General features: G+C 43.2%; 1 protein-coding gene across 1 annotated transcript in view; it reads left to right on the top strand.

Moving 5' to 3' along the window:
- Positions 1–22,450, top strand: part of SH3RF3 (SH3 domain containing ring finger 3) — a 255,130-nt gene that overhangs the window by 170,868 nt on the left and 61,812 nt on the right. The window contains exon 4 of the mRNA XM_050903904.1: positions 20,516–20,884. Within this exon, the coding sequence (XP_050759861.1) occupies positions 20,516–20,884 (369 nt within the window). The remainder of the gene's footprint in view (positions 1–20,515; positions 20,885–22,450) is intronic.

The raw sequence follows: 22,450 nt of genomic DNA, 5'->3' as shown, positions 1-22,450 counted from the left end.
AGTGTTTTAGAAAGTCTGTATCTCAGCATTACGTGTGGTTGTCCACATAGCCATATAAACATAACATGGCATGAATTTTATGCTTTATTCCCTACAAGTGTCCAGCAAGGGTGCTTGCATGCCTGCTGTGTCTGACAGCTCTCTGCAGAGAGGCTTCTTCCTGCCTCTGTAGTGTCATCTCTGTCCCAATCTCAGAGAAGCTACAATCGTATAAGGAATAAATATTTGCAGCTCACAATGGTGACTTTTACAGAATGAGTCACATACAGTATGTTCTGTCAGGGAGAGTTTGCACTATTCTTTTTCTTATTTTGTTGCTGTCCTTCATCTCCAGTAGAAGTCATTTGGGCTGATAATTTATGTTTTAATTTGTCTACAGAAAAACACAACATAATCAAATTGATTCTCAAGGTGCCTTCTGTCCTGAAATAAACTTCTTATTAATAATCTGTATGGTTTCAAGTCATATTCTTGCTGGGAGGAGTTTTGGACCTGCAAGGAATTCAAAGTCCTAACTAAATTTCTTTTATTTTACTGGCTTCAAGCTAGTTCCTTCATTCTTAATAACTGCTGTTATTATCTCTGTTTGGAAGTTGTAAGTGTTGTGCTGCTATGTGTAAAATTGAGAATAATGAAGAATAAAGTGTGTCCTAATAGATTTAAGTGTCTGGGAATGAAATTTGAGGGCAACGGTGTGCCTAGTACTTGGAGGTACGCATCCTGCTCAGATGAGCAGGAACTGGAAATTCAGAAAGCTGAGCTCTTAGACCAAAATTTCTGACTGCAGCCCCCAGTGTAAAGAAGTATTGACCGAGATCAAGAAGCCTTACGAGTCAGTGGTAGAGCAAGGCAATTATGTCGAGCGCTACTGTGACTGTAATATCAGCAAATTACAATTGATGAAGTGCCAGCCCATTGTTATGATGTTTTATGGCAGCAGGGGCACTGAAAGCTGTGATTAAGTAATATTAGGAGTTTTAAAATTCTTTTTACAGAGCAGTGAAGCAGGGTAATGGGGATCTTCTTCTGTTTTTCACAGTCAAAAAGAGAAAAAGGTGGAAAGGAGGTCTAGGAGAAAGAGGGAGGAGGAGAATGGGCAGAGCTGATGGTTTCAGTGCCCTGCAGCATAGATCCACTAAACTCCCCGGAGACCAGGGGAAAAGAATTCTTGCAAGTCAGTGTTTAAAAAGAGTTCAGCCAAAAGCGAAAAAATAAAATAAAATCCAAAGCCAAATGCATTTCTTAAAGAAAACAATGATTTTTCATTCCAAAATTAGCTTTGCAGAGCAGAGCACCACATTTAATGATTTTGTGCTGTACTGCTGGATCTACCAATCATCCTAAAACAGCTTAACCCATACAGGGGAACCTGAGCACATTTGCCAGGATCCCAGCTGTGGTCATTAAATAGTGTCACAGAGACCCATCTACCCAGCTGCATTTGTCCTTAACTGTATAACTATGTACTTTGCTGAGGGTAACCTTTAGTTAGCCTGCAGATGAATGCAAATGGTTGAGAGTTTAGTGTGTGTGTCTGTGTGTCTGTGTGTGTTTGTGTGTGTGTGTGTGTTCAGTTAATCTAAAGATTGGAGGTTTCCAGGAGGAGATGCAGGGAACCACTCTGAAAAGAGCAAAGCCTTTCCCATAGCCCAGCCTATAGACCTGCTTAACTTTGGGATTCTTCAACATTTTCCTGGTGGTACGGCCCCTAGTCTGGCATTCAGTCTGGATGGCAGATTTTGGGGTTTTTTTCTCTATATACAGATTCCCAGCTTAGCCGTTTCCAAATATCCTGGTGTCCCCAGTGGCAGTCATCACAGTTATGTTCTTGAAAACTCAGATGTCTCTGTGTGTGTATTTCTAGTTCTAATAGATGTTTTGACCATTTTCAACAACATCAACAAATAATTGTTGCCCTGTCCACTTCTTGTCTATGTTTTCTCTCGCCTCAGTCTGTTTGGCTCCTCCCTTCAGCTGCAGGACAGATGGGTCCCTATGGGACTCTCATAATGAATTCAACCTTGATGTCTGACCCATCATATATATATATGTGTGGTCTCTGTGGCAGCATACTCTGCACCTTTCAGAGTATCCTTTATTAAATCCTTCAAGAAAAAGGAACATTAGGCAGTCATTAGATAGTAACGTTTGTTTGGTGCCCTTTGCAGAAAGAACGTACGATCTCTGTTTTTAAGGACTGTCGAAATGGTTCATTTTAGCCTTGCTAGTATCATTTAATGGTAATAAAAATGGAAGCTTTTGAAAGGTGGATAGATGTAGATGATTTTAGAAAAGCTGACTTACTAAATCTCAGAGAAGAAAATTCATCCCAGTAGTAAGTAGGTGTAACACTAATGAGTTAAGAATTATACCCATTAACATCAGAATTGATTTTTTTCCGTTCTTTCTCCTTTTGTGTGTCAGATAAAAATGGAATAAGAACCTTGTAAAGTTGACAATAATGTAAGCTCTAAGAGGTGTTCAGGTAATTTCTTTTGAAAAGCCTTATTGATATGCATTTTCAAATTTTGTAATTACATTGTTTTAAGACTTTTATTCCTGCACCTTCATAGTTTCTAAAAAGTTGGTCCTACTTGTTTTCTACTATATTCTACTATATTCTATGCATATACACCTACTACTACTTTCACATCAATCCATGAATAAAACTTATTGATTTAAAGTAGTTACACACATACAAAGTAAAATAATTTAAAGAATTTCAAATAACTATGATGTCAGTGAGGAAAACTAGGAGTATTAGCAGTCAGAAGGGAGAAGAAGATTAAAAATACAATATATAATAATATATTTTTATATATGTATACACATTTTTTTTTAATCTCTGGCCCATCTTTTCTGCATAACAGCTCAATTTCTTATTTTCTTTTTTGCTTATATAAATAAAAAACCTTTTGCTCTTTGTTTTAATTTCCTATGTAAAATGCAAATTAGCGTGATTTTGGGCAAACTTTTTTCTTTTTTTTTTACTTTTAAGTCATTTCTTTCATGTTTTCTGCTAATTTCTAGCATCAATCATGAGGTGTTCATTCATGCAGATTCTGTAAGATTTTCCTCCATCTTCAGGATACAAAACTGAGCTGCATTGTCACCTTTAGACTTAAATGCCAAATTTCCCCTACGTTAGATTAGCTGAGCTCCTCAGCTCCGTAGACCTGTTTTAATCACTCAGTCCCCTCAGGCTATGTCTGGACAAGTCAATGCATCGGGGAGCACGTTCCTCCAAAGTTCATCTCGGGTGGGCGCCACAGAGGGGAAGCCTGCATACAGAGATAGGTGGGAGTGCTGTCACGTTTGAGTCATCCTCCAGCCCAGACAATCATGAGACCTGTGGTGAGCCGCGGTGAGAGCCAGCATGTAAATTTAGACATAGTCATAGGTTGTGAAAATTTGCCTTTTGGGAATTGACAGTTTTAGTTACAGGTCTTTGCTTGCTTGTCCTCCTGCCTACTTTCACACAAATGAACGCACAATTACGTTGTTCAGATTTATATGTTATGACCAATCTTTCTATTAATCAAAACCACATCCAATTTGTTATCACCTCTTACTGTTTCAGGGATTGTTGAATCAAAAATTGGCCAGCTGTCCCATTCAGGAATATCTTCCCCACCCACCCCTCATGATGAGTAACGTCTGAATTTCCTAGATTTTATTTTGTAAAAATAACTCTGTAGGGTTATTTATAGACAGTTTCCAGCCCAGCCAACTTAAGCACACAACCTTGGCAAACAAGCCCATTTCGTGAGTCTTTTGAAAGCATATATATCATTTTCATATCTGTGTGGGGCATTTTTGAAGCGCTGCCTCCTAGGTGCCAAAAATTGAAGTGCAAGTTAGGTACCTAAGTAAGATGGATTGACTTTGGCTCTTGATCTGATAACAAGACTTTGATCTCTATCCACAGTCCACTCAAGGATTTCCAGCACTTCCCCTGCAAAATCCTGTTTGTCATCCTTCCCAGTGCAAACTGACTGGGGATTTGTCTGCTGCGTTTTGCATGTGCTGCCACTTCCCCGTGCTATCAGCACATAGGACTGCCGTCAGCCCTTCCCTTTACCTCCAACTCTCATGAACTATGCTTGTACTTGAATACGTGTTTTCTGGTCCTGGGTGCAATTCTGTCTTGTTTCTGTTATTTCTATGCTGAGTTTTGGTTTCTGCCTCAAAGTTTATTTTCTCCTGTTGTGGTACCAGGGTTGCTTTTGCTACAAAACAAGCACTAGTGATGACGCCCCAACTTCCCTGGACAGAGAGAACAAAATGTCTTCACGAACTGTTACATCTTGCTTGATATTTTCCTTAATTTTATTGTTTTCTTTCTCATTACTGTCCTTTCATCCTTTTTTCCACTCTCCCTTTTAAACTTCTAAATTTTCAGTTGGATGGTAAGTGAAGAGACATCTGCTGATGTGCAGTCCTACTGGCAAGTCGCACCAAGAAGCAGCAGCAGCAACAGAACAGTGGTTCTACCCCCTGTAGTGCTTCTGAACTGGGAAATACTCTTCCAAATCCTTTGCGAGACCTTGCAGGTCTCTAGGTACAGTTCATCTGACCAACACCAGATAGATCTCTACATCTGAGCTGATTGTCTGGATTCCCCCTTACCATCAAGAGAGACAACCAGGTGCTCGTAGGGAAAGAAATAGGCATTGCTGCTTAATGGAGACATCTAAAACATGTCAGATGAGCCTACTTGTAGAAGAGCCTGTTTCTCTTCCTTGATTAGGAGGGAAACGCAGGGCTGCCAGCTCCAGCCTAAGGGAGAGGGAACTACTCCTTGTCTTCTGTGGTTGCTCAGGCTGTGAGTCTGTGTTCTGCATGGTGTGAAAGGGAAAGGCCCACAATGCTCATTGCACATAGAACCTGCCATTTCACCAGCAAAGAGTATCTACGTTCAAGTCAGTTCTTTGGTGCTATAGGCAATATTTATCAACTTCCAAAAGCACCTGTCATATACCTATCAATGTTTGTTCTGATTTTGCTAAGGAACCTTAAAGCTTCTGTGTCTTTCAGAAGCAACAAGGTGCCCTGAATGAGTAAGCTTTTGGCAACGCTTAGACACACGTACAGCAAATCTTGGGGGTGGCTTAGGTACACTCTTTACTACCCATTACTTCCTTATTCTGCTCCTGGGATAGCTGAGGCCTGCCATGGGTGTTGAAGAAGTCTCTTCCACACAAAAAAAGTAGATGTTCATGTGGTCCTGCAATGTTTCAAGTGGAAAAATACCTCAGGCAAAGCATCAGTCCCTTTGGCCTTATATCTACTCAGAAGGACCAACTAAATAGATAGCACATTACTTAGGGTTAGCTTTTGCCTGTGCAACAAACATTTTGGACTTTGCAGTGGTGCTCAGGAGCCTCATAGCACACAACTATTGGAGTGAAATATTTCAGCAGCGGCGCAGGTTTCCGAGGGCTAGAAATTAGCATTCCCCATTGAGCGTACCCGCTATCCCAGGGCCCTGGGGCGGCTCTAGAGCACATAATCAGTAATCCGCTCTCTCTAGAGGAGGCATGAGAACAGGGCTTTTGTCTTTTCCAGCCATTGATCACCTCTGACAGCTTCTAAAGATTGCTTCAGCACTGCTGAATTCCTGGGATCTTTTTCCTTTTGAAAAGAAAGTATCTTTCAGTCTCACTTACCTAGAGCCAATGCATGAATGTATATTAAGAAGCTATATGTCAACAGATATACGATTTGTCTAGCAGTTAATTAAAAATAAAATCCTAGAGGATTTCATTATTTCTCACACAGGCATTCTTCATTTTGTTTCCTAGTGTTCTTGTTAGTGCATGTTGCACATCTTAATTAGCTTCCTTCTTGGAGAGCTTTCCTGATGCCCTAAAACTCTCAGAGTGGCAATCTTCAATCCAAATGTAGCCACAGAGGGAGGATGCAAGGGTTTGGGGAGATGCCCCTGGCAAACTGGCTGTCTTCTCTGCCCCTTTGCTGGTGGCCACAGCCCTCTGAGCAAAGGGCAAAATGTTTCCATGCGTCAGCCGTGGCACTGGTGCTGGGAGTGCCAAGGAAAAGTGGGTCCAATATTAAAATCACAGCCTGTGAAAGGACCTGGAGGAGGTGGAAGCACACGTTATCCTTTGTTGTGCCTGTGGTGGGTAAGATGACCTCCATGAGAGGGACAGGATGGGCAGCTGATGTCAGTGACACCATAAATGATTTGCCAGGGGGTGCCTGTTAGAGCCCCCTCTGATCTCTGTTTTCAGGAGATAGCATGTTGCATAAATATTATTCTACCATGGTGAAGAGTCACAAAATATGGTTGAGCTTGACCCTTTAACTTTTCAAAGAGGAGTAGTTTCAAGAATAATAGTTTCCTGATAGGATGAAGCTATGAATTGTTTTTACCTCTTTCCTTACTTCTTATTGCGGCAGATCCTGGAATGGTCAAACTGTCTTTATTCTAGGCACAACGAGCCCCGGGAGTGCATGTGTGTGCTGAATGCATACTTCAAACAACAAAAATAACATATGAAGTTGATTTTTAGCCTAAAAATGTCATTAGCAATGCCAAAAACAGATGTTTGAGTTAAGTCTCAAATCCTCTAACATTTTGTTAGGTGTTAGAGCTGAATGTTGAGAAAACCAAGTTCAAAAGACTAGAGGAGGAATCAGTACAAGCAAATTAAAAACAAAAATCAGAAAAAGGAGGAGATAGATAGTTGGAATTAATTTGGGGATCTCTATCTTTTCCAGATTTTCTCTAGAACACACAGAATTCTTGAAGGCTCACCCCTTTGTGTTTAGTCTATCCTGTTGAAGAAATTACACAGGAGTACTTGTTTTTGCTTACTTTGTTCCTTTACAAAGTAGACCGGCCATTGTTTATTTTATGTTCTGCTGTGCCATTTTTGGGTGTGATACTGGCGTTATTTTAATCTGACAAAAGCAAGGGCTGCTGCCAAAGGGACTGTCCTGCTTTTGCCTCATCTGTGACAACACTTTCCTTTTGCCTTCCTTGTTCCAGGACTACCAGACATGTGGCTGCGTGTTGAGATGGATCAGGGAACTCACCCTGTTGAAAGCTACTCGTTTAAGTTGTCATTATTTTTTTACTTTCCAGTCATATCTGTTCCATCATCCCATTTACTATAGCCACATGAACATCCATGCTGATACAGGGCAGAAAGTGGGAAGATGGGAAAGGAGAGCATGTGGCATCTCACACTCACTGCAGGAAAACATGAGCGGGGCAGCAACCCTCACCCACAGATACTCTGCAAGCAATGCTGCCGTTGAACTGCGCTCTAAGCCATCATGCCATAATGGTGAGGTGCAGAATGTGGGACTTTGTGCAAGCAACCTCCTCTACCTCCTGGTTGTCCCTCAATTTATCTAATTATTTTATTAAGTTATAATTTTATGACAAAGCAGCACTAGGTACTCCATAAACAAGGTTAATAATATTAGCTTTGGTTTAAGTAAGGCTGGAGGGAGTGTCCTGCTCTAAATCTGACTTTGAAGTCTTCCAACCTGTTTAGACACAATTGAATCAAATTGACAGGAAATTTCATGAGAGAGGTTTCCATAATAGAATTTTTCCATAACAGAATTTTTCTGGAAACCTTGGGACAGAGCAGGAGAGGCGCCAGAGCATTCAGGCAGTGGTAGACTCCTGCTGGAGATACTCTCCTCTTACCTTGTGGCTAAGGGGAGGGCACTGAGGGAAGAGGCAGCACTGCCTTGTGTTACTGTTTCTCAAGACAAAAGCAACCCTGCAGAAGAAGGGAGAGCACTCCCTGCCCACCTTGCTGTTGGTGAGGAAAGTAAAGCTCAGTGGCATGTTTCTTGACGGTCATCTTCTTGGTCCCTTTTCTCTGATCTGCTTCTACCTCAGCAACAGAGTAAAGAATTTACAGGCATGTCTTCCTCTTGTGTCCTCTTTCTTTTCTTTTCCTAGCCCAGGAAGAAGGACTATGTGTCTTCCCTTTGAGGGCAGAAAAAATGGCCTCAGCATCTTCTCTCCTTGCTCCAGTCTAGTGCTTAGAGAGGCTTGCCCGTTCCCAGCCAAAGCCTTTTACTTCCATAGGTGCATTGCTCAGCAGAGAGAAGTGTGGTTGTATTGATTTGGTGGGTGCCTGTTTTTCCTCTCCTTCAATATATGAATTATTGGGGTGGAAGGAGGGCTATAGAGATGATTGATACCCCATTCCTGGCAGTCCCCCAGGCCATGACAAGGTCTGGGAGCTCTTGGTACTGGCATGGAGCTTCTCTGTCATGGTTTAACCCTGGCCGGTTACTGCTTGGGGCCATGCTCTGTCTCAAGCACCAAGTTTTGTCATGTGGGGCTCCCTGAGGGCACAAAAGCACTCCTGAGTGCTGAGTTTAAGGTCATAGCAAAGGCAGCTCCACACCACTCCAGTGACACATATGTCTGCTTTTGCATAGAGCAACTCTCACTCAACACATACCTGAGGTTTCAGTGCAGTACACAGAGTGAAGTGTGTTACTGTTCCTATTTGGTCACTGCTTAAAGAGGGATCAATGTACTTTCAGGGCAAGTAATAAAGATATTGTCAATGGGAGTCACATCCTCATGCCTGGCTCCATTCATCCATGTCTCTGGCAGTCCTACCTAGTCTTTGGCCAACCTGCTGAGCATTCACAAAGATCAAACTCTCATCATCTCGTGTCCTGATTATGGCTACATCCTTTTTGCATCCTTAGCAAATGCAGACCTGCCTTATTCATGACCATCCAGAGTGCTCATCTGCTGCCACTTCTTTCTTTGTCTCTGTAGCCCTTTTCTGTCCTGTAGAGCCCATACAGCTTGCCCTTACTTGCAAACCTTTGATTACTCATTACTCTCTCTACCTACCATCTTTTATTTACTACTGAAAGATCAACCTCTGTCTTTGATCAGCCAGCGATGCCAATCACTTTGTCAGTTTTTTCAAATTCTCGTTTTCTTCCATAGTGTTCTGTTCTTCACTGTTGTGATGAATGTTTCAAAAACATCTGGACATCTGCATCAGTATTGCTCCTCCAGATTCCTCTCTAAAATTGTTCTTGTCTGTGACACCTACAGGAGATTTATGGTGTGCAAAATCCTCTGTCCATCTTGCTGATAAGACTGTCTCATTGTATATTTTGTCTATATCTATATATTGTCTCTTGTCCTCATCTTAAATTGTACTTTCTTTTGGCCAAGAGCTGTCTTGTTGCTCTGTGTTTACATAATGCTTCTCACAATGGAGTTCTGATCAATGGTGGGAGTTCTTCAGCATTTAACGGCAAAAATAATAAAAGTATTATTAACAAATGTCTCTGTGTGACTGCATCACATGGTGTGGTCACAGTTTGCGAAAATTCAGTTTCCTCAGGACAACTTGTCTCTCTGCCTACGGAATGTAGGTGCAACCCAGGGCAGTCCATTTTCAGAAAGGAATGTGTTAGGAAAATATTTGAGCTTAAGTAATTCCACAAACATGAAAAAAAACCCCAATGTTCTGCACTTTCAGAAAGATTTCCTACTGTGCAGATTTTTTGCTAGCCCATTAATTTTGCCATCTCAGAACTCAAACAGCATGGCCTAGAGCAGTGGTTTTCCAAATTCCTTCCAGTTGTAGCATACTAACATAAACAGCATTTGCATATGGATGTCATAAAAGTGACTAATGCCGGCAATCATCATACTTTATTGCAGTAATGTGACACATGTGCCTGAGCATCCTAAAAGATCTGCTCAAAGCTCATCGGCGCTGAAGAAATGGTACACCTCTTATCTAGCAGTGACACCCGTGGCAGAGCAGGCTTTGACAGAAACCAGAGCATGAATCCAGCTTTAGATGAGCGTACGAGAGGGAAGGGTACTAGCTGCTTCACTGCATGACTCAACAGCGCTGGGTACGTGTCCTTTACCCTAAACCAGAAATCAAACTCAGGAAGTTGAACAAATAGCATTTTCTAGTTTGATAGCCAGAAAGTTCAATGAACTCCTTGACTGCAGCTGTTGGCAAGTCAGTGGAGAGACATCTGACTCTGACCTCGGCCTTGTACCCAATCATATTTTAACACCTCAGAGCCTCCAAAGAAGGCTGCAAATGGTTCCTCTAGGCGAGGGGCAGTCAGTTGTGCCATGAGTGTGAGGCTGAATGCTGCCATTTTCAGTCAAAAATTTGCAGAGTCGAGGGCATTTGTCACAGTTCAGGCTTGTCAGATTTTTCTTCCACAAGATGAGGGGGGAGGGTTATGAACCCAATTACATCATATAGCACAGAAAACACATTTTCATATCTTACAGACTGGCTTTCAGAGCCTTCAGTTACTGGTTGGGCTTCCGACACAACTGAGATGTGCATGATTATGCCATGTGCAACAGCCACTGCTTCCCAATGCTGTCCCAATCGGTTGTCCAATTGTTAACAAATATGACAGAAGTATAAAGGTCTCCAAGGTAAGACAACTTCATGTAAAAATTGTTTAAAAATAACTAGTCACTGCACAGAGTGAAGAAGGATGCAAAGTAGTGCTCCCACTGAGGGAAAAGAGAGCTGTGCTGTTGTACCAGGCATCAGCACATCTATGTGGGAAGGAGGTGCTTTAAATGCACAGGTAATTTCAAGCAGAGTTTACACAATAATAGCCACAGGATAGGGCAACTATGAGATGCAGACTCAAGCTGGCTAGTTATGTCTCTCTTTCAGAACAACTCCTCCTTTTTCATCTGTGTGCATAGGTAAGAAGAGCAGTCTCCCTGTCACACAGACAATCCGTGCATCCTGCCAATCTCAAACACACATAGTTCATCTCCCATTTCAGAGAAACATCTCAGAACTGTCCCTCTAGGGAGTCATCAGACGCTTGGGTGAAACAGCAGCACATCACGTCCTGACTCATATTTTCACCCCAACTGGCAAATAGCGAACCCAAAGCCTGGACACAGCTCTCTGATGATGCAGCAGCTTTCATGACTGGTGGTTGACATCCTTTGATGTTGGCTGCTCCCAGTGAAACATGTAGTGTGACCCTGGAGCTGGTGCTGCAAATCTCCACCACAACCAGCAACCCTGCTTTGTAGCCAGCTGTAGCAGGAGCTCCACACACGCAGTATCTAACTATACAGCCCCATGGGACGTTATTCTATTGCAAATATCCTGTACAACATCCAGCAATCCTTCTCTGTCTTGTATTTGGGAAGCAGGAGCCAAAAGACTATGTAGTAAAAAATGTCTCTTTCCTAAATATAGTACACACAGGACAAAGGCTGTTTATCACAAGCCTTTAGTGCTAATGTCTGCTTGAAGTGTGTATACCTTGGTTCCTTTTACAAGCAATTGAACCAAAACATTTTCTTGGCATTTGCTTTCATTCTTCATTTCACTGCTTTATCAGAGATAGAGAGCGCAGTACATTTATTTGTATGCTATTCCCCACAGGTAATCTTCAGTTGCAGCACATAAAACTTCATTTTCCCCAATTGCACAAGATTTCTTACTCTACACAAAGTTGTAAATCACCGCAACAAAGACTCCTTGCTTGCTCAGTGTAGGCAAAGCCTTGCAATACTTGAAAAATTACTTTGGCTTTCCCATGCACTCCTTGTGCTGCAATTCCAAGAGCTTCCAAGAGCTTCACAGATTTATCCAGCTTCATGCTTTCTGCAGATAACATTGATGATGTGAGGTGCATGTAAGCCTTTTTCTCATTGTCCACCAGAACACTTTTGTTATCAAAGTCAGAAAGGACTTCAGCAAATATATATATTTTGTTTCTTTCATCCCTATCCTTTATCACATTAAGTTGGAAGCAAGTGTTTTCCTTAAAAAAAGACATGGTATTGTTGCTTCCTTCACACAACCCTGAACATTACAAAAACAGTATTTTCAAGAACAATATTTCCAGGAACAAATCTCAGAGAATGAGCAAAAGGGCATGATGTCCTGTCTGCTAGCATGTGTGCACAGTGCAGCTATCAAGAAGACAAGGGTCCGCGCAACAACATGGGCATGATATTACCTGGTTCACAATCCCATTTACAATTACTTGGGGTCACACACTGTAATTTGGAAGCCATTTACTTTAAGACTCACAGGCTTGATGTGTGCATTGACTCTGAAGAGATCCTCTGCCTTAGTTGGTGGTATTTGACTTGTCAATTTTCAGTTAATTCAAAATTTTATGGGTATTGTCGATCACCCAAGTAAACAATAGCACCAGGAGCCTTGTGGAACATTAAGGAAGGAGGTAGAAAGTTGCCAGAAAATTCTGAAAACACAAGGCTTGGCTCTTTTTAAGGCACATAGGCTCTCTAGATATTGCTTAGAGATCGCTTGTGATCCACGCAGCTCTGCTCCAGGAACTGCAGTATCTTTCCTAGCCCATGCTGAAGTTTTGAGATCCACCTGGCTCAAAGTGAAAGTTTCTGCAAGTGAAGGAGTTTCTAGATTTCAGCACAAAGCTGCTTCAGAGGGCTTCCCTTCCTTGCAGTAACTGGCAGCAATGGTAAAGGGCTCATACAGCTGCCAGGTATCAGTGAGGCATGAGGACTACATCTGAACTGCTTCTGAAAGCCTCCAGAGTCCATCTTGGTCTCCTGTCCAGGCTGCTGCCCAGCGTAAGGCTGCTCACACTTCTCCTGCCAGCACCAGTATCTTCTGTCATTGTGCAGGTGGGCACCTGGACTCAGAGGGAGAGTCACAAAGGTCTTCCACTTAACAAGAACAAGAGTGAAGGAGACTCAGCATAGCCAGAAAGCTGGTGGCTTTCTACTAGAAAAGTGGCAGTATTGTTTCAGGTCTCCCATGGCTGTTCGTCCACACAGGGACTTTGAGCCAGGAGCCCAGGTACCCAGGCGAACTCCCAAACCACTATAGCCTTGGTCATTTCTGTGTCTTAGCTGAGAAACATCATCTGAGAAATGGTTTCCTGATGGACATCTTGTCAAAACCAGCATGTTCCTGGGAAGTACTTAAGTTCCGATGAGTTTCTTTTTTTGATGAAAAAATAGTTTGTCAGTAAACTCCTCACAAGCTCCAACAGGGACTCTTCTGGTACTGAAATTGGTGCCAGATGGGCACCAGTCCTTCCACCGTTGAAGGCAGCTGGAGTTTTGCCACTGACTTCAAAGGAATTAGGATCAAGCCCATGAATTCATGACCGCACTTTTTATTTAGCTTTCTGAATAATTTATAAGCAAAAAAAGGCTGGATTCTCTCACTCTTTCTGATGTTGAGTAAAGCTGTATTTGGTTACATTTCTTGCTTTCAGAGGAGCTTTGGTGCAATCATGAGCGTCTCATTATGAAAAAGGGTGTCCACAGAGGACAGATAGGAAGAAAAGAGAAGGAAATCCTTAGGCACATTGAAGACACACAGCGATCTGAGATTCAGAGATGACAGATCAAAGTAAGATAGTCCTCATACTTGGAGCTGAAGGCTAGATAGCTTGAATTGTTTCAGGGAGTGGAGAGGGATGCAGAAAGCGTACTTCTTTTTGGTGAGTTCATCTATTTTTAATGCCATTGCATTTAGTTTTATTTTCTTTCTTCTCAGTGATTTGGACATCTGTTTCCATAAGGTTACTTGCTGCGCTTTGCTCCTGAGCAGACTTGCAGCAGACGACTGCACATTTTTCTGGGATTCACCAAGCCATGTGTTTGTTCTCCATCACTACGAACCATTTTCTGTCCTAAAACTGTTTGGAAAAAAGGGAAAGAAAAAAAATTTCCAGTTCACCACCCAAAGCTTAGTGTTTACTTCTGCTGCACGCATTATTTATTTTCATTCTGCAAGATCATGATGACAAGCTCGTCCAAGCACATGCTGTTCTAATATGCTACATTCCTTCGGCCTCTCAGTGCGTTAGAAGTGACATTGCTGCTAAATGAGAAAGATCTTGTAAGACAGGGAAATACATTGCTAAGTACCGCTGCCTTTCAGGGAACCATGTTATAGACAAAAATGATTGGCTTGCTTTTTCCAGACTATACATAATTGCATACATGTATGACCTTTATTAGGAAGATTACCTGCTGCATGGTTTTAGGGACTTCCTTCCTTGAGAACATGCTAACATATTTAGCAGGCTTTTGGAAAAGCGAATGAGACGTATGCCTCAGCCTATGACTGGAGGAACAGGACACTTGAAGTTTGAGATGTGTCCTAGCAAAGTATTTCTGCAGCTATTGCTCCCTGTGAATGTGTTCAAGCAAGCGCATGTACTGCGCTTCTTGCATTTTCTGGGTGCATGGAATAACTCTGCTCTCAATCACAGTGAGGGGTTTCAGAAATCTGTCTTCCATGATGGATAAACCACTTGCAGAAAATCTGTTCCAGATTTGCTTGTCCCTCCCTGGCAATAAATTAGAAAAGGCAATAGTGGATTTTGAGAGATTAACACAAAAACATTAAATAATGCTTTGTTTTAGCTAGAATATTTTCTCTTAAACTGTGCCTTACTAATGATTCTTCATTAGAAGATGGTGCTTAAATAAATAATTGAGATAGATAGGATTTTGTAGATTCTGTCCATTGAATTTAAACCGTCCATGGAGAACTTGGGAGGCTTTCTCTAAACATTTTTAAATCTGAATTTACAAAATATATACAAGATGAAAATTATAGATGCATTCAATATGACTTGGTTGAAGAGCCTTTGGTACAACTTTGTCTGCTAATATCCCATTAGTAAGTCCTTGGAACTGCTGTGTGTCCACCGTACTAACTTACCCAATGAACATGTAAAGTATTAGGTAAAGTATTGTGTACTTTCTCCTAACACTGATTTGAGTCAAAGGGTGTTTTGCTACTTGGCTACAGTAGAAAAAAGGTTATATCCTGCATTTGCCAGTAGGGATAACAGTAAGGAAAAGCTGCTTTAGCTTTCTGAAAAGTTGCTTTTTGGGGATGAAAATGCTTTCAACAGATGCAGTCCTCTCAGGGACCTAGCAGAGACAGGACACTCTTGTATAGTTATGCCCTTACTTACTTAATAACCTCACTGTGCTTCAGGACATAAATTATAATACTAGCAAAACTAATTTAATGAGCGCATAAGAACTTAATATTTCCTGAAAGTAACTACTCTGAAGTGAAAATGCAGTAATAAATTCAGACTGTTTATTTTAATCACAAAATCAGCTATGGAACTCCAAGTTGCCAAAGTTTCTGCAAGGCATAAAATAGGGATGTGCATGATCTTCTCAATATTTATGAACTGTAAAGTATAAAAATTAGCAGTCCCTAGGTGAAAATATTTTCAGTCTTTCAGGGGGACATTGTGAAGAAGTTTTATTAATAATTTTAATTTTCCTTTCTGCTCTGCTCAGTGGTTCCTTTCCAAAACTTTGAGCATGATATTTTTTCTTACCAATTTGTTCTTTTTCATTAGGTATGCATTGATTTGTGGGGTTTTGTAACTTTTCACTTTTAAAAGGGGCCTGAAGTAACATATTTCTGATCTTATACCTGTATTTGAACAGCACCATCCTTTAGCTAATACTTGCCATAAAGACGGAAAAAAAGCTTATCTAGCAAATGAAGCATTGTTTTCCTGAAAGTCTTAATAAACTGTGCTTTCTGGTTCAAACTGGCTTCAGTTTAACAAAATACTTAAGCACGTGTGTAACACTGAGAATTTAAGCAATCCTTCCTTATTCAGAAAAGAATGGCATTCTAGTCCCATTAGTGACACTTTGGTCTGCATAGCATCAAGTACGCGCTGAAGTATGTTGCTAAACCAGAAACAAAGTGAGGTCCTCTCTTTGGTAGGTCAGATATCAGTCAGAAGAGAATCCCTTACCCAGACCTAAATGACTAGAAAGCTAAGAGTATTCAATAGCAGAATAAGACTTACTGTCCTCCGTCCTACAGAAGACAGCACCATCAGTGAACTGCAACAACCCAGGAGCTGCTGTGGTGACCACTGTGTATCAAAGTGTCCCTTGGAGGTCTAAACTGAGCTAGAACAATTTTGCCACTTCCATGGCTTAGTAAACACACTGGTGTATTTGTCAATGGAGATGCAGTAAAGGTTAATTATTTAATTCTGACCTAAATGTCCCATGCTTCTATCTTGTTCCATAATAATAACACTAAGTTCCACAGTAATAGTTTGTTATTTGGACTAAAACTAGCATTAATTATGACCCACACTGAACAAGAAGTAGCTTTTTCCTCACTCTTCATCCTAGCCGAGGTATGTAAGTAGGTGCATAACGCTGCCCATTGAAACTATAGTTCATTAAATCACGTTGGGATATAAAGGGCATATTTAGTCCCATGTAGGGATAGTCAGCGCAGATGGCAGTTTCTCTCCTGTATCCCCTCATCCTTAACAGAGTAATATGTTGAAACTGTTTACAGGCAGTCCCTTTTAAACCCACATGTATCAGGAACTGGGGTGAACTGGGGGGGGGTGTATGTGTGAGTGTGTGCAAGTATGTGCAACAGAGACAGAGGGAGAGAGAAAGTCCCCATAATGCATTCTGCAGAAAAATTAGGTTTATCTAGAGACTAATAAAAAAATAATTTTGGCAGTGGAGAAGTCCTGAGTGAGGTAGCTTAATGTTTGTACCTTTGTTGCCCATATGGTAAAGTCTCAAGTAGAATATCTAAAACAGTCATATATCTAAAAGCCAGAAGAAGAACAAAACTTCTCCCTTAGTTCATATTGCATGGGCTGTCTGGCTGGAGGCCAAAGTCATGACAGCTTGCATTGTGGCAGGGAGAGCAGTGTGGCTCCCTGATCAAGGTCAGCAAATTTTTAATGAACGGAGCTTGATTACTGCTCCCTTTGTGGGAAAAGGTTGTTTGGAGGTGAACAAGGCTCTGTGCACAGAGGTATTCCACACGCACCCTCCTTCACTCTCAAAACCAGATGAGCTGGAGCTGTCTCCAGTACAGCTCCTCGCAGCTGGGGAATGCCTTCCTGAGAAACAGGCACAGTAGCTCTATGAACTGGGGCTGGTGCAGCCTTATCTCAGCATGCAGCACCCACAGTCAATAGTCACTGAGACCCTGTGAACAGTTTTACGGTACCATTTCATCACATCTCTTGCATGATAGGGTCTCTCAGCTATTATAAGGCTTCCCCTCGCAAGGTTTTGCATTCCCAGACCCAGGATTGCAGGGCTGCTGGGAATGTTTGACTGGTTTGGCATTCCAATCCAAGCCTTATCCCTCTAAATCATATATCGAGTTTTCTAGGACATCCCCTTGTTACGGAATGGATTTGGGGTAAAATCAGTTCTGCTGCAGTCTCAAAGGCATTTTATGATTTGGGATTAGCAGGACCAGAATTTCAAACACAGGTTCTTTCTGAGGAGGGATCAAAAATGGGCGAGAAAATTGAGTTCTGGTATTAGGGGTTGTCGTAACAGCTACAGTCTTCCAGAAATGTCAAATTCCTGAGACTGACTGTGGGTCAGAACTTTCCATTAAGCTTCTCCTCTGGAAGCAGATCTGCCTGAAGATCAGATGACAGACACCAGAAAGCAATGCTTGTTTACATACTCAGAGTTTAAAATAAGAAATTTGCAATCATGTTTATGTTTTAAAAAGGGTTTCTAAAAGACCTTTGTGAAGAGGCAGCACCATTTGCCTTTACAAAGTAGTAAGCAGAACCTTTTCTCTGGTATTCATAGCCTATTTGGGAAGTACTTTCCAGCATCTGTGGGCAAAGCTGTTTAAAAACAGTTCTCTACAAAAATAAAGTTGTAATGCTATAAAGCATTTTTTATCTTGGCAGACAAAAATAATTTTTTCCCAGTATTTCAGGAAGACTCTGACATTCCCAAAAGTTCATTAGCTTGACTGTTTTGGGGAAGGGTTTTCTTTTTGCCTTTAATCTTCTACTGATATTGAGAATGACTTTGTTTATATCAATACAGCGCTATTTTTTGTCACTCCATGTTTAGATGCTAGCTCTCTTATTGACCTTTTCAACCAGGTTTTTCTTTGAACAAAAAAGTAATGAATTTTGTTGTTTTAAAAAGAACAGCTTCGGCGTTAAATTGGATTCCAGCCAGTGGGATTTATAATCTAATTCTTACAAGAGAATCAGTGTTCTGGTATTAATAGCTGGTGCACTTCATTGTCCATATGGAGCATTGTTGTAAAATCAGGAAGTTTTAAATTCTTTTTTTTTTTAACTCTGTATTTTCATGTGTCAAAGGGTTAAAATCTATTCTTTTCCTGCTTCCTGTTGATTAGCAAAGTATTTCTTCACCCTCTGCTAGGGTGAAGGGTAGAAAAGAATCATGCATATTTGATGTCTTTCTCCTTTTCTCCTTAATATTTCAAATAATTCGGCTAGACTATCTCCATCAATTGGGTAAGCGGAGCTGTAACACCTACTTAAGGGAGGAGAGCCATCTGGTTTCCTTGCAACTTGGAGCCTGCTGGCAAATATTAGGTTGTACCAATTTAGAGCATGATGAAGTGGGAAATAATGGACATTCTTGAAGAATCTGAAATGGGATCAGCTGTTATTGGCAAAAATTGGCAGGTGCAGTGCACTATGCTGGCTGTAAGCATGGTCTCAAGTTGGAGAGTGCAGCTGGGAAAATGGCCTGCTAATTGAATGGTTGCAGGACTCCCAGCAGCTCTGACAGTAGTGGAGCATCATTAATTGGAGGCTCTTGGTTGACTTGGTGGAAGCTGTCACAGAATGAAGGATCCTGCAAGTTGATGTTTACTTTCTAGGTGTTAGTGTGTTTATTGCCTGTTACTCAGAATGAGTCCTCATGGAGTCAGAAGTGCTTTCAAACTTAGGAGGACTGGCATAAGGCTAGCAATATCTATTTCTTATTTATATTTACAGCATGGTGACAGTGGTTGGGAGTCATAAAAGCTATTCAATTACACATTTGTTTAACTGCACACTTCTATTGTTATCTTTCCCATCCGTCTCTTTTTCCCTTTTATTTTCACTTGTATTAGGTTTCTAAATTGGCTTGGCTTGGAGCAGCAACTATTCTTTTTTTTATTTAGAGCCTGAGAAGACCTTGTCCTCGACTCAGTTTCTTGGATGCTGCCATAATTCATACAGCGGTTATAGAAACAAAAATAGCCTCATTTTGGTCCAGAATAGTATTACATGCACCTCTGGTTTCTGTGGGTCTCAGAACAGCAGTGTATGCAAAAGCACGCGTGCATTAGCCGTGGCTCCCTTTTTCATATGTTGTTTTTATTCGTTAAATGCAAACATATTGTGGTGCATCCTAGTTTAATATAAAGGTCTGTTGGCAAAATGTGGCATTTTCCCTCAGCTGTTAGCACCCCTCGAGGGAAGATCTATTGGCAATGAGCGCTGTGCAGAAAGCACTGCTGACTTCAGACTGCACTTCATGTATCATCAGTGACTGTAGCACCCCATGCGCCTAAAAACTCTCCAGCTATGTAAGGCATAGCTTTCCTGTATGAGTTATGGTGGCTATGAGGTAAGAGGCTTCAGCAACAGGGTTGTCTCACCCAGCATGCCTTTGGCATTTATAGGCACGAGGTTATCTATGAGTGTGCATTGAAGGAGGAACAGCGGGCTGAAAACTGGCCTGAATGTCCTGGTGCTCTGCTGTCTCCATGGGCTGTAGGCCAAGTTTTAAACCCTTCAGGAGGACTGATGAGACCAATTTTTCAAGTTGGACCCCGAGGAAGTCTTCCAGTGGCCATCATGCTCTTCCCCAGTTGAGGTGATACAGCTGGAAAAAATGCCTTCAGTTTGCGTCTGTGTTTGGATAACCTGTGTCAGGTGGGCGGCAGGGAGATGAAATTGGAAGGATTTGGAAGCTGTACTCCTGGATGAAAACCCTGTGTGGCAAACGTCAAGCATAGGCCTATGATGTACCTGGGAACAGCAAGACATTGATGAAGAGGCTCCTGCCTCCTTCCCCTGGCTCTGCCTCTGCAGCCTGGGACAAACTATTTTGGGGAATGCCATTTTTTTAAATGTCGTAGCTTCTTGTGCACCGATTTGTGGTGCCTGGTTCTAGCCTAACTCTGCTGGATGCTTATTCTGCCTCTCTTGCTTTTCCTGGCATGAAGAAGTGGATGGAAATAACTCACCCAGCTTCAGAAAATTAAATAAATTGAGCATCGCCCTGGAGCTGGACAGTAACACTTAGCTTGGGGCAGGTTTTGGGAAACAAAATGGGCTAGTGTGCCTCCCAGGGACCTGCCTGGCTGACTGAGAGATGGCGGAGAGATGATAAAACCAGGCTGGTTTTGGGACCTGTCCCAAGCACCCCCTTTGCCAGGGCAGATCCGCCCTGCAGCAAGCCCGCAGGCGTGCAGGCATGTGCAGCACCCCAGACCCCGCTGGAGGCAGCCACCACATTTCAGTGCTCAGCGTGGTCCCCTTGCTGGGGCAGCGGCTGGGGTGGGGTAGGCCACCAGGAAAGGATCATGGTGCTTTGGGGAGGAAGGCCCAGGCAGGTCCAGCAGGTGCCATCAGCAAGCTGTGACAGGCTGTTAATGTCTCCCCTTTTCTTTTTTCAATCTTTTTTTATCTTTCCCTTTTCCTCCACACACAGCTGAATGAATCTGCCAAGCAGCTCATCGAGATGGACAAGACGTGCTCGGCTGCTGCCTCCGGCTGCGATGTGCCGCTGCCGACAGAGACGGCGGCAGTGGCGGCGGCAGCGGCAGCAGGTCTGGCACCATGCTCCACGCTGGCCGGTGCTGGGGCAGCCGGGGCGGCCCAGAGGCAGGCGGAGGGCAAGAAGAACGCCAAGAAGCGCCACTCCTTCACTGCCCTCAGCATGACGCACAAGTCCTCCCAGGCTGCCAGCAACCGGCACTCCATGGAGATCAGCGCCCCCGTCCTCATCAGCTCCAGCGACCCGCGGGCGGCCGCCAGGATCGGTGACCTGACCCACCTCTCCTCCAGCGCCCCAGCCCAGGTAAGGCGGGGGTGGAGGTGGGTTTTGGGCGCCCTTGGTGGACGGCACGCCGTTGCCTCGCCTCTTTCAAAATGGCTGACTCTTGCACGAAGCAGTTGCACGGTGCTGTCGTCCCGATGTGACGGTACTTGGCATCTGTCCTTCCCATCCTTGCATTAATCAGTGGGCAGGCATGAGGAGCTGGAGGATAAAGCCAAATTTGATTCACAATAATGCAACACATTTAAAAAAAGAAGTAAACCTACAATTTGTTTGAAGTAATGTGGCTTATGTTGCATCACTTTCTGTTGTAGAAAGGAATAATTTTGAGTGATCCTGTTACCCTGAATGTATCTATTACCCTGCAGGGTAGCAATGTCGGTATGAAATTCACACATTGGGGATAAAAAAGATTTTTGGAGTAATTATTTCCCTACAGATCACTGGAGGATGAGCAAATGTGCCGTACTTTGACAAGTGTTGCAACCAGCGAGTAGCTGCTGTTCAGAAACACCCAAGGAGGTTTTAAACCATCAGACGTGCTGAGAGTGCAGCTCCCCATCCTTCCCCCTCTTGAAGGAGGGGGCAGAGAAGCAGCCTCCTGGACATCCCCACAGGTCCCAAAAGGAGCTTCCAAGAGGCTGCTTCTGGGGGCCTGGCAGAAACAGGACCCAAACTCACCAGGGATGCACTGAAACCCCTTGCAGATGCCCGCTGTTTCTGTGGATAAGGGAACCCAAGTGGTAATTTGCAGTTTGAAGGCGCAGAAGAGAATGGAGAATAATAATAGTCCCCAAACCTCTTCTGCCTTGGCCTTCCTGCTCAGTCATGTGCACACTTGGTGTGCAGATTAGCAGCAACAGGTTGCCTCTACAGACCAGCTCCTCATGGTCTGTGCTTTCTTGCTAGCACCGAGATAACCTAAGCGTGGCAGAGTCTTCCCGCCCATCATTTCTCTGCTGAAAAAAGCAGCCCTGCCCTTGTCCTCTCCCTGGCCGTGCCTTCCTGCCCCTCGCACCCATATCCCCATATTGGGACAAACATGGATCACTTCGCGCCCCTGCAGTGGCCCGGTGCAGGAAGCGATCCACGTTACAGCCACTGCCTGCACTGGTATGTGTGTAGACAGCTGGGAGAGGGCAGTGCAGGAAGGGGGACAAGCAGCAAACCGCAGGGACTGCCTTGGGCAGGAATGCCTGTTTATGTTCATTTGCAGCGCCGGTGGGTCTCCCCTGTGGGGCTGATGTGGTGCACCAGACCGTGGGGTCACTCTCGACAGCTGTGCCATACTGCCACCCATGACATGAGCCCCCACGCCCCTGCAGCGCAGGTTTGCAAGGACACTGGGGAAGGCAGGGTGCCTGCGTGCATGCCGATGTGTGCCACAGGACTAGCCAAAATGACGTGCCGAGGGGACACTGCCGCAGCAGAGCAGTACCTTCTACTCGTGCCTCAGCTGCTCACCTCCCTCTGCTGCCCATCCACATGTAGGAGCCAGAAAGGCAGCTCGGTCCAACTGTAATTTAGCCCATTTTCTTCCATATGCCTTTTCCAGGCAGGAAGGTCTTCCCCCTCCTTTCAGCCCTC

Source organism: Gymnogyps californianus, chromosome 1 (assembly GCF_018139145.2).
Source record: "Gymnogyps californianus isolate 813 chromosome 1, ASM1813914v2, whole genome shotgun sequence".
NCBI classification, from domain to species: domain Eukaryota; kingdom Metazoa; phylum Chordata; class Aves; order Accipitriformes; family Cathartidae; genus Gymnogyps; species Gymnogyps californianus.
Note: the sequence above shows the minus strand (reverse complement) of the source record. Positions and strands in the feature narration are given on the sequence as shown.